This window comes from Hippopotamus amphibius, chromosome 10 (assembly GCF_030028045.1).
Source record: "Hippopotamus amphibius kiboko isolate mHipAmp2 chromosome 10, mHipAmp2.hap2, whole genome shotgun sequence".
Classification (NCBI taxonomy): domain Eukaryota; kingdom Metazoa; phylum Chordata; class Mammalia; order Artiodactyla; family Hippopotamidae; genus Hippopotamus; species Hippopotamus amphibius.
Window position 1 is genome coordinate 114,226,302 of NC_080195.1, and position 12,277 is coordinate 114,238,578.

The following is a 12,277-nucleotide window of genomic DNA, read 5'->3' on the forward strand; positions in this document are numbered from 1 at the left end:
TCACTCTAGAGACCTGGCCCAAAGTGCAAGGTTAAAAACAAAGACGTTGTTTTGAAAAGGAGCCAGTGTCTCCTTTCCAACAGGAAGGGTGGCTCAGACCCAGAAACCCCACGTCCAGGGGCCACACTGCTTTCTGGCCCCCATGAAGAGTAAACAAGCCCTGCGGTGGAATCCGTAGAATTGTCTGTGTGGGCGTGAGAGGGTCCCATCAACAGAAAGAGAGCAGGAGGCTCAGCCTGGATGGCGTGGAAGCCCTCTTGGTGTCCACGGAAATGCTCCTGGGGTCCGCAGAAACCCTCCTGGGGTCCCTGGAGAATTGCGTGTCCCCGAGAGTGAGGGAGGGGACAGCTCTCCATCTCGGGGTTGCTAAGACTTCACAAGCTCTCGTGGTGACACCTGTTCATGTGTTCACATTTGTTCATTTGTTCCATGAACTTGACTTACAAAGAAATACCGAAAAGGGCCAATTGGTAAGATGGTTTTATTGGCTTTCTCTTCACCAAGAGAGACATTCACAATGAATTTTGGGGGGACTTACATTTGAAATGGTGTTCTTCATGGCAGGCTTAGAAGGTGGCTTGCCCTCCCTGTCAGGTCAGCACTAGGTGTGAGGTTTGCAACACCCTCAGAGCTAGGGAGCTACTTTGGGGTCCTTCCCTGCTCCCCAGGCCTGGGGCAGACCCTCTGCTCAGAGACGCTCAGACACCCCCTGCGTCCCTGTCTGTGAAAGGCTGAGAAGGGAGAGAGCGACTCAGCGGAAACAAAACACGACAGCGGGAAGTCTCAGGAAGGAAGACCTGTCCTCATGCTGAGTGAGGGAACTTTATTCTTTGAGACATCAGGCCCCAGACACTGGGGGCAGCGCGTGCCGCGAGAAGGGGACAGAAAAGCAGAGGCGATGAGCACTAGGCAGACTCCCCTCCCCGGCTGTCGGCAGCGGCTCTCTTCAGAAGGTGCATTCTGGAAACAAGACACAGACGCGAGTTACCCTGAGCCTCTCGTCCCGGCCCACCCGCTGCCCGGCTTCTGCAGGTCCGGACAGGCGCCCAGGCAGCCCGTGTGCTGTTTTCCCTGCCAGGTCCCTGGGGAAGGGTTACGTCCCCACCTGGCGGGAGAATAGCCACACGCCCCACGGGGACCCAGGGGGTCGGGGCAGATGGGACCTGAGACGGGCCCGGGCAGGGCCACTGCCAGAGTTTGAAGAAGGGCCCTCCCAGGCCAAGGAGCCGGCAGAACAGGGACGGCCAGCACAGGGGCCCCTCTTCCTCCTGGGCCCAGAGCCTTAGCTGGACCTCTGCCCAGGTTTGCTGGGAAGGGGAGGGGCCCTAGGCAGCGGGCGGGGCCCCCGCACGGATGAGGGAGCTGGGATCGGCTGGAATGCAGCCTCCTCTGTAGTTCCCCGGGGACGAAAGGCAAGAGTGGCCCCCTCGGCGCTGGTTCCAGGAAGGGCCCTACGTAGCTATGTGCGCCTTGGACGGTGAGCTGGCACCTGGCCTGCCAGATGGCTCACGGCAACCTCCACAGGGGTGGGGGGGCAACGGAGCAGGACAGCACACCGCCTGTGCACAGCTCTCTGCTCCTGACCCGGGGCTCCCAAGGCGGCTGGGCTGCACCCCACCACTCCAGCGAGGGAGGAGGGAGCGCCTCGTAGTGGGGGGAGGGTGGGGGATGGCGGGGTGGGGAGAGGAGCCGGGACTCCACGCCCCGACGGAGAGCGTGCCACCCGTCACAAGTGACGGACGCTCCGCGGGGGTTGTGTGCTGAAAACATCCCTGAAAGTCGGCCCAGCTCTCCAAACCTGCTCATGGTCCATTTCTCTCCGGGGTGGGTTTTAAACTAGTTCCCTCTCCACAAGGCCCTGACTTTGAACACCTTTCTGAAATGATTAGCGTCTGCACGCCCCTCTCGGCCAACAGACAGCCGTGGCGCAGGGGCTCCCCGCCCAGGGCCCGGGCTGTGGGGCTTCCTGGGGGCCTGGAAAGCACGCCCCCCCCCCCCGCCCCCTGCACGTGGGGCTGGCTCACCTGCTTCCTGCAGGGGCTTGAAGCACCAGGGCACCCTGGGAATGCTGGAGTCGAAGCAGCAGCCCCGGTTGTTGCATTGCTCAGGGGTGACCTCGGGGTAGCCGCAGTCCACCCTGTCCTTGGCCGGGACCACGCACTGGTCTGGCACTGTCCCAGACAAAGCCCCGTCAGAGCCCTCGCTGGCTTGGGGCTGCCCCACCGGCTGCAATGCGCAGGTCTGTACCCTCCCCGAGCTCCCAAGGTCCAAGGCTGTGGTCTCAGCCCTCCCCCAGCCCCTGCTTGTCTGCTATGGAGGACAATTTCTCCATCATTATTTAAAGAGAAACACTCTGCAGGAGATCTGGCCAGCTGCCAGGTGTCTCTCCCTGGGTGCTCCTAGCACCTTGTCAGGAAGTCAATACGGTCTGGGTTCCCTCCAGCAGGCGGGTACCCATGGGAATCTGGGGCCCCAAACCCGGAAACAAAGTTCCACTTCATTGTTTGATCAATAAAACTTCCGCCTTAAGAAAAATGAGTAGTATGATAGAAGGGAGGCATTCAACATGTGCTGTTTTCTTTTCTTTTCATCTCCCTACCCGCCTTGCCACACCTTCCCTGTACGTCCTTGGGCCTCTAATAGTCATTTTTCAAGTAAGTCTTTGGATCTGAGGTTCAGCAAAAGCCCCCTCTGCCTCAATACTTAACTGGATTTTTCCTTAGGAAAATCGAAATCACGTGAACGCTCGAATGCTCTTCTATGGCTGCCAATTCATAATTCCTTGCCCCGCTGGTCCCCAAGCTCTGCTTGTATTGGGAGGAGCCCCGGATCTTGAAAAGCCATTGATACCTGCTCCCGCCCCAGAGACACTGTGATGTGGCGGGCACACCCTGGGCTTTTAGAGTTTTAAAGCTTCCAGGAGATTCTGATGGGTGCCGAGTTTGAGACCGCGCAGTAGATAACCCGATAAAAGCCCCCCCTAATTTTTTTCAAATTCTGGTGAATGGAACTGTCACGGCCCCCACCTGCAATTGCAATGCAATGGCTAAATGAAAAATTATGTCTGCAGGTATTGAAGATGTTCTGGCAGCGATCATTTTCATTCGTCTTTCCCTTTTGTATTGCGAACATGCCAGAATAATGCGTGAAGACCTATATTGCAATTTGGAAATCTCCAGCAAGGAGGGCAGTGGGAGAGGGGGCTTGGGTGCTGGCTGCCAGCCAGGTGGACCTGAGTTCCATTCCTGATTTCCACACTGACCAGGAGGGTCACTTATGAACTTCCTGAGCCTTGGTTTCCTTGTCTGTAAAATGGGGACAGCAAGACCCAGTCTGCAGGGCTGTTGAGAGAAAATGTGTGTGTCTGGTAAGCAGCAAGTATTAACTGCTCAGGGGGCTTGGTCACCTTCCTCACGCCCACAGAAAGCCCCCAGCCCGGCCCCGCCACGGCCTGTCCCCTTGTCATGTGCTCCCACCCTGCCGCCAGCCCCTCCTCCCTGCTGCCGGGTGGGCGGAGGTCAGAGCGGTACTCACACAGGCCCACGTACTCCCCGGTCGAGCGGGAGGACACCAAGGCCAGGACCACCACCAGCAGCCAGAACATTCTGGCCTCCATGGTCACGGGCGGGCTCTGGGGACCTGACCACCCAGAGGACATGCGGCGTCGGCCAGGAAGCCTCATTTATACCCGTGTGTTTGCACAGGCGCTCCGGATTCTGTTTGCTCAGGGAGCCGTTCCCTCTAGGTCCGGCCGCGCCTGCTCCTCCCCTCCCCCCCGCGCAAGACGGCGAGCCCCCAGAGGCTGGTCCATCCCAAAGGGGAGAGACTGCTTCCGACCCCGCTGTCTTGGCAGCAAGCGAGGGGTGATGGCAGATTCCAGCTGCCTGTGAGCACCTCTCTACCAGGGAGCAGGGCTGTGTCGATGCCCCTGTTAACCCGGCCAGGAGGAAAGCACGAAGGCTCAGCGAGGGGCTGGAGGGCAGAGTCCCCAGGCCCGGGCATCAACCCAGCAGCCCGCCCGGGAGCAGGCCAGGAGGGGGCCTGCTCAGTGACAAGCGCTCCCAGGCCACGGAATCCCAGACCAGCCTACGGTACCTGAAAAACAGGTGACACCACAAGGCAGGTGCGCGGTGCCTGCAGATTTCACTTCCGTCTCACAACTCTTGAGAGGCAGAAGTTCCTTTTCTTTCTTTTTTGCTTTTCTCCAGCAAAAAAAAAATTATTTTTATCATCAGCTACATGTTAACCAATGGATTAAATAAACATATTCAATACATTTTAATAAAAATATAACTGCAGTTGGTTTTTTTTTAAATTTTTTGATGTGGACCTTTTCTTTTTAAAGTCTTTATTAGATTTATTACAATATAGCTTCTGTTTTATGTTTTGTTTTTTTGGCCCCGAGGCATGTGGGCTCTTAGCTCCCCAGCCAGGGGTCGAACTTGCACCCCCTGCATGGAAAGGCAAAGTCCTAATCACTGGGCTTCCAGGGAAGTCCCTGCAGCTGGTTTTTAAAATCAAGCAGTACAGAAGACTCTCCTCCCTTTGTGTGGCACTGTCCACATTTAATACACTCAGCTATTTTTCCAGAATGCACTTAAGCACATTTTTAACACCAAGACGAATTTGCTCTATACCTTGCCCAGCTTGCTTTTTTCTTTTTTTTTTTTTTTAAGTGAAGGCTATATTTTGGAAATGATTTTATAATAGCATACCTAAATGAGATGGGTATAATTCTACCCATTTTCCGGAGGAACAAACTAAGGCTCAAAATGTTGTTACCGAATCCAAGCTCATACTGCTGGCCACACAACAGGCCAATAAACGGAGAGAGAGGTGTTGGGGCAGAAACAGCCGCTTTATTGGGAAAGCTGGGAATCTGAGAAGACGGTGACTAGTGTCCCAAAGAACCATCTTACCCGAGTTAGAACTCAGGCTTCTTTTATTCTAAAAGGCGAGGGGGTGTGGCTGACTGCCGCAAACTTCTTGGTGTAGGCCAGACCTGGACCTTTGTTCTTGCAGCTGTCCACGACCACGTAGGTCTAGTCACCAGGTCCCTGTAAACTTCCAAGACGAATGTTATTCTCTGTTCTGCAACTTTTTGTCTCTATATGAATGAAAAGTGTTTTACCTTTAAAGGTCAAGCCTGAGAGACAGAACCTTGAGAAAGGGCTACTGTGTTTATTTCAGGCTACAGGTGACTTCCTCTACCAAGGTGAAGAGGCAACACGATTAAACGCAGAGCCCAAACGTTAGAGCTGAAGGAACATATCCAACACGGAGTCGGGCATGTTCTTCTCTGTTACAGGATGGTTGTCAAAGGTTACCTAGGAGACCTGGCGGAGCTGGGACGCCTCCTGCCTCTGTGGGACCCCGCGGTCTCCACTCTCCTTTAGGGTGCCTGCCCTGCCCTGAAGCTGGCTGCCCAGGGAGAGCGGGAGAGTGTGAGGTCCAGTTGTCATGTGCTCTCCAGGATTTCTTCCTGGCTGGGGTATCCTTTCTCTGCTCAGCTCTGATCCAGGAACTGTGGGGTGGGTTTTGTACACCATCCCAGGGCAGACGCACCTGCTGGTCACACTTAGCCCCAGGTAGGGGTACGGGGTCGGAGGGTATCCCCGAACCATCCAAGGGTTCATCCTCAGAGCTGTCCTTCCCTGAGTGACCAATGGGGCCAGACTGTGTGTGTGCTGGGAACAGGGACTGCATCCCACCTCGCAACTCCCTGGCCTCAGGCCCGCTACCCAGTGAGCCCTGGGTGAATCCACGTGTGGTGACACCCATGTCTGGTTTGCCACCCCCTCCAAGGCTTGGAGACAGAGCAGTTTCTGCATTGTTTTCACAGCATTTGTTCTGTACCCAGAGGGAGAGTCACCCAAGCTAACAGATGGTATGATTTTTATGTTATTAAAAAGAGCATCATAGAGGAAATTCCTGGGAGCCGTTTCTGGTTAAACATCCCCCCCCCACCTTCTCATTCTCCATAGCACCCCCAGACCAGGCCAGGGTGGGGACCTGGGCCAGGGTCCAGGAAAGCACCCAGAAACAGGCTTACGGGGACAGTTATTTGGCAGGGAGCCCACCCAAATCGCCTGGAGAGCTGGACCGGCCTGGAGCCCTGGGCCCCACCCGCCTGGGCAGGTAGCTGGGAGACCGCTGAGTTCTGGGCAGCCAGCGCGAGCCGCCACCTGGTGCTTTGCTCCAGTTTCACTCAGGGAATGTGGGCTGAGCCCCACTGCAGAGCCTGGGCTTGGGGCTGAGGGAGGAATAACAAAGGGACAGATCCCCCCCCTGGAAGAGACCCCCACAAGGAGATGGGGTCCTGGTTACAACGGTGAAGCCAGGAAACCTGGTCCCAAGTGCAGGGCTGCGTGACCTCGGGGGCTTCACTTCCGGCTGGTGCCCCAGCTTCCTTGCCTGTCACGCAGAGCCTGGCCTGCAGGTTTGCATGAGCTGGTGACCTTCAGCCGGGTGCCGGGGTCACACTCTGATCACGTGCCAGGTGTGGGGCAGCAGCTACAGCGGCAGAGCCTGCAGACTCGCAGACTCCAGCTCTGCTAGAAGCGGCAGCTGTGGGATGGGGTGGGGGCGGGGCACAGGCTTCTTGGAAGAAAGGGGTGGGGCTGGCCTTGGAGCCTCGAGAATTGAGCGCAAGCTGTGGGGGGACGTCCAGTCCGTGTGTGTTCTCTCTGTTCTGTTCTAGGAACCCCGGGCTGTCCACCAGGGACCGAGGATGGGGGTGAAGAGCCCACCCTGCCCTCCAGAGCGCATGCGCATTCCTCTGGGAGCGTTCGAGTTCCGGGAACGAAGTAGAACCGGTGCCAGAGCGGCAGGCCCCAGGGTCACCTGTCTTGGCCCCACCCCGACAGGTGGCTGCCTGCTGCTCCCGGAGACCAGGGTGAGAAGATGCCTGGGCTGTCCTGGGAGCCCACCCTGCATCCCTCCCGCCCTGGGCTTTGTGTACAGGAAGGGCGGGGCCAAGAAGCAGGCCACCTGGCCCCGAGTGCTGGGGCTGCAACTGCCCACCTGCAGCATGCGTGCTCATGGGCACATATATGTAGCCAGCATGGACTGAGTGTCATCACGGGCCTGTAATGCTGGGCCCTGAGGACACCAGGCAGAGTCCTGCCCTCAGAGCCCCACGGCCCTGCGAGGGAGAACCAGCCTTGAAGTGTGAACTGCGGTATGAGGCACCAAGACCTGGCAGAACGCTACCCAGCAGGCTTCTCATCCGGGGTGAACGCTGCACTGGGTCTTGAGGGATGAGTAGGAGTTCACAGAGGGATGAAGGTCAGAAGGGCTTCCAGGCAGGCACGACGAACTTACCACCTCGGAGAAAATATAGTCGGTGTGACCTGCACAGGGTTATATACTCCATGTTGCCTCTCAGCTTTCTAATATTGTCCCTCTTGGCTACTCAAGCTGGCAGAGGGCCACACGGAGATAGAAGGTACAAAGTCACATGGATCAACACGCCCGGGGTGGCCCTGGGGTCACACACCTCCCCAAGGAGGCAGCTTCCTGCCGACCAGCTGTCGCATCTCCCTGTAACTGAGTTGGTGCGGGCCCTGCCCTCTGTGATCCGTACAGAGTTCCCTGCAGCCGGACCTGTCCTGAGCAGCACGGCCTGAGTGTGGATGTTTTGGGGATGCAAACGTGGACCAGTTCAGGGAGGCTCCTGGTTTACACCAAGGAGAAACAGGGAGCTTGGAGTCGTGCAGGTGCATCGCCCCTAGCTGTGGGGGGAGGGATAGAGGACAGCGGGTCCTGAGTCCGGACAGAGGCCATGGGCCCAAGGACACCCCTCATGGACCCTGGGTCTCCTGCCGCCAGTCCTGGGCCAGTGCCTGTCCTACCACTTACAGGGGCATGAGCCAGCCGCTGGGGGTTCCAGGGAAAGTGGCATCCAGCTCAAGGGACACTTCTGGTGCTGCGGCCACAGTGACCTCTACGACCAGGGCTCCTGTGGGTTTGCAGCTATTGTGCCTGCCCCAGGTGCTGTTACAGCATAGCAAGGTTCCCAGGAAGGCGTCGGATGACGACCAGGACACCCAGAGGGACAGAGATAAGTCAGACATAAACGGAGCTGAGAACCAGGAGCCGAGATGCCCGGGCGCAGCAGGCCCCTCTGGGATAGGCCTGCCTTTTGGCACCAGATGGCCTTTCTCCGCAGCTGGATGGGCTCCAGCAGGAAGCTGAGGCCTGGCAGCCACTGTGGTGGCACCTGGGTGTGCCCTCCCCTTGAGCCTGATGAAGCCAGCCCCTGGCCGTGTGCTGCATCCCAGGAGGACAGCCATGGAAGGCAGGGATGGTCCCTGAGAGCCCACGGTGCAGGCAGGTGGGACCAAAGCCCAGCAGTGGCAGGAGACCCCGGGCAACCCCATCCTCCCGCCAGTCAAGGACAAGCCGCCATGCTCTTCTTCCCTGTGAATCAAGGCACTGTCACTGGGGGACTCGCGGGTGTGCTGGGTGCAATGGTGTCCTCCCCAGATTCACGTCCCTCCTGGAGCCCTGGAGCGAGGCTTTATTTGAAACAGCGTTGTGGATGTAAGTGTTTCAGTTCAGATGAGGCTAGCCCTGGGACTTCCCAGGTGGCACAGTGGTTAAGAATCCACCTGCCAATGCAGGGGACATGGACTCAATCCCTGCTGCAGGAAGATCCCACATGCCGCAGAGCAACTAAGCCTGTGCGCCACAACTACTGAGGCTGCACTCTAGAGCCCCGTGAGCCACAACTACTGAGCCCATGTGCCACAACTACTGAAGTCCACGCACCTAGAACCCCTGGTCTGCAACAAGAGAAGCCGCTGCAATGAGGAGCCTGCACACCACAACTAAGAGTAGCCCCCACTCGCGGCAACTAGAGAAAGTCTGTGTGTAGCAATGAAGACCCAATGCAGCCAACAAATAAATAAATTTATTTAAAAAAAAAAAAGATGAAGTCAGGCTAGAGTAGGGGGGGTCCCTGGTCCAGTCTGACTTATAAGGATAAGAGGGGAGGAGATGCAGAGACAGACACACAGAAAGGAGACGATGTGAACACAGACGAGGAGATGCCCTTGACCTCGGGGACCAAGACAGGGAGACGCAGCTAAGAGCCTAGGAAGGCGGGCAGCCCCCAGGAGCCGGGAGAGGAGGGAGGGTGCTCCCCAGAGCCCTCAGAGGGAGCCCGGCCGCCGACACTTTCAGCCTCCAGACTGGGAGAAGAGATTTCCATGGTTTGTGGTACTTGGTTATGGTAGCCCCAAGGGACATCCGGCTCCGAGGGTCTATTTTAACTTGTACTTTCTCAATGAGTGGTGGGGATGGGAAGGCACGGTTAAAGATCTCGACAGTCATCTCAAGGAGACCTTCTCCTTTCGTGCCCTGACCCACCCCTGGTCAGCTGGACGAGCTAGCTCTGGCCCCACACCCTGGCCCCCGGCGGTGCAGGCTGGGACACCGCCCCCATCTCCATCCCCTGCCTTTGTCCTCACGGTGCTCCTCTGAGTGTTGGTCTCTGCACATCACTGGCTATAATCAGTCTCCAAGTGTTTACTGAACCCCTTCCCACACTTCCACGCATCACCTAATAACCCCCACCGGTCCTTTATTCCAATTTCCTTGTCTCAGGGAGCCTGGACCACACTGGCCGGGGGGGAAGGGCAAGGCCCTCACTTCCCAATCAGGGCCTGGGGGACCAGGGCAGCGAGCAGCCCACGCCAGGGGAGGCCCAAAGGGAGGTGACCGTGTCATGAGTCATCCAAACTGGGACACATTCGGAGAGTATGGGGTGCTACTGGCGATGATGCCAGGACAGCAGGTGTGGGGTCCCAGGCCACCTGCTCAGAGGGCATCCCACCAGCCCCTCACTGGTGGCAGCCACTTCCGAGTCTGATTTGCACAGCGTGTGGCTTTGACGGGGCACTGGCAAGGCGCTCTCTAAAGCTCTAGAAAGAAACACAGAGCCAAGCGGTGCCAACACGAGTGTGTCATAGTCCGTCACACTCTGACACGCGTGCCTGTGCACTTGCTGGCAGTGTGCCTGTGGGTTTGAGTGTGTGTGTCCTGCCCTGTCTTGGTGTGTTCAGGAGACGGCACCACAGACCGGTGGCTAATACACGGCAGTTATTTCTCACAGCTCTGGAGGCTGGAAGCCCAGGATCACCGCGCCAGCAGGGCCTTCTGCAGAGGGCCGTCCTCCTGGTTCATAGATGGGCCTTCTCACTCAGAGATGTCTGCACTTCACATGGTGGGAGGGGCTGGGGGGTCCCTGGAGCCTCATCTATAAAGGCACTGATGCCATTCATGAGGGCTCCACCCTCATGACCTCATCACCTCCCAAAGGCCATCACGTGGAGCGTTAGGATTTCAACACACGAGTTTGGGAGGGACATAAACATTGAGGCCGCTGCAGGCCCTAATCAGTAGTCGGTGAGCTGAGTGACCACACAGGGCTCATGGGATTGCATCACTAAGTGTCTTTGTTTCCATCTCCCATTCAGTGGGGACCGATTCTTTTCCTTTTGGGATGAAAACTCATGTCATCCCATGATCTCTAAAGTCACAAAACGTAGGTGTCAGGAACTGAAGCATTAAGCTCCATGTTATAATCAAAATTCTGAACTTGATTTCATTTGATGCTATAAAGGAATTAGTGGTAGCATGATAACTGTATTGTAGATTTATGACTGGGTATCTGTATATATATTCAGGTATATATCAGGGCCCATGTTTGATCCCTGGTCTGGAAACTAAGATCCCACATGCTGTGCGGTATGGCCAGAAAAAATTTTAAAAATTTAAAAATTGGCAGTTAGATTGTTTAAAAAAAAAAAAAGAGTTCACACTTCTTGCAGGAGCCCTAGAGTGGGTGCACAGAGTTCCCCTGGGCCCCATGCCTGCCTGTGGTTCATAAGTGGAAACACGTCTTCATCCTTCACCCCAGCACACTCTGGGATGTAGGGAGATCCTAGCAGCTCATCCTGTTCCTTGCTTGAGATGAGCTTTCTCAAGAGTCAGAAAGCAGCCTCTGTCACCCCCAACTACGGCGGGCATAGACCAGGCTCTGTCAGTGGTGCCCCATGCCTTCTCCTCCAGGCTTCAGATTACGGGCAGGCACACCCACCCTCCCTCCTCCTCGGGGCAAGGTGGGAGTGGGAGGGACTTGCAGCACAAACACAGCTCTCTCCCCATGTTCCCACGTGTCAGTTTCTCCAAAACTCTCTGCTCGGGAAGCTTTATAGCTTCGATCCAAGTACAAACTTTAAGAATCATCTAACAGTCCAAATCACTTTTAAGATGTCGTGATCTGTTGTCTCACTTTGAAACATGACACCTGTTGTTTCTCAATGTCCCAGCTGCCCTTCCCTCCATCCTAATGTCCTGTGACACTCGGGGTAGGGGAGCGAGAGGAGACGTTATAACTGTGTTTATTCACAGGATTTTTTTATTAAGTATAAAACACAGAGACAGAAGTTCTAAATTTGTTTCTTGAGATCTCCTCATGGGCAGGTCACTGTGACAGATTCTAGTGAGAGAGAACAAAATCAGATAACACACATTTCCTTCTTGTGAGGGACTTCACAGGAAAACAGAAGGCTAGATATGCAAACAAAGTGTGTACTTTACTGAAGCACCAGAAAGAACTAGGTAAGTAGGGAGGTGCCTGTTCAGGTATGAGCAGACCACATTTTTTTTGCTTTTTTCTTTTACTGAGATATAGTTAATTTACTCTGTTGTGTTAATTTCAGGTGTGTTGGTTTCAGCATAGTGATTCAATTATATATACATATTATTTTCCCTTATAGGTTACAAGATATTGAATATAGAGAGTTCCCTGTGCTGTACCGTAGGGCCTTGCTGTTTATTTTATATATAGTCGTTTGTAGCTGCTAATCCCGCACAGTTAATGTATCCCTCCCGTCCCCATTGCCCCTGTGGTGATCATAAGTGTGTTTTCTGTGTCCGGGAGTCTGTTTCTGTTTTGTATTTAGACTCATTTTTATCACTTTCTAGATTCCACGCATAAGTGGTGTCACATAATATTGTCTTTCTCTGTCTGGCCTTCTTCACTTAGTATGACAATTTCTAGGTCTCAAAGAGGAGGACGTCTTCACCCACTCATCTGTTGATGGACACTTGGGTCGTTTCCATGTCCTGGCTCTTGTGACTAGGGCTGCTATGAACACGGGGCGGGGGGGGGGGTATCTTTTGGAATTAGCCTTTTCATCTTTTCTGGATATTTGCCCAGGAGTAGGATTGCTGAATCATATGGTAGCACTATTTTTAATCTTTTAAG

General features: G+C 55.3%; 1 protein-coding gene across 1 annotated transcript; it reads right to left on the reverse strand.

Moving 5' to 3' along the window:
- Positions 1-532: 532 nt before the first annotated feature.
- On the reverse strand, positions 533-3,682 carry LOC130830422 (trefoil factor 3). Its single transcript, XM_057697625.1, has 3 exons — positions 3,535-3,682; positions 2,025-2,171; positions 533-960 (listed from the first exon to the last, which is right to left on the reverse strand). The coding sequence occupies exons 1-3, from the start codon at positions 3,680-3,682 to the stop codon at positions 947-949; spliced, it is 309 nt and encodes a 102-aa protein (XP_057553608.1). The 3' UTR covers positions 533-946.
- Positions 3,683-12,277: the final 8,595 nt, after the last annotated feature.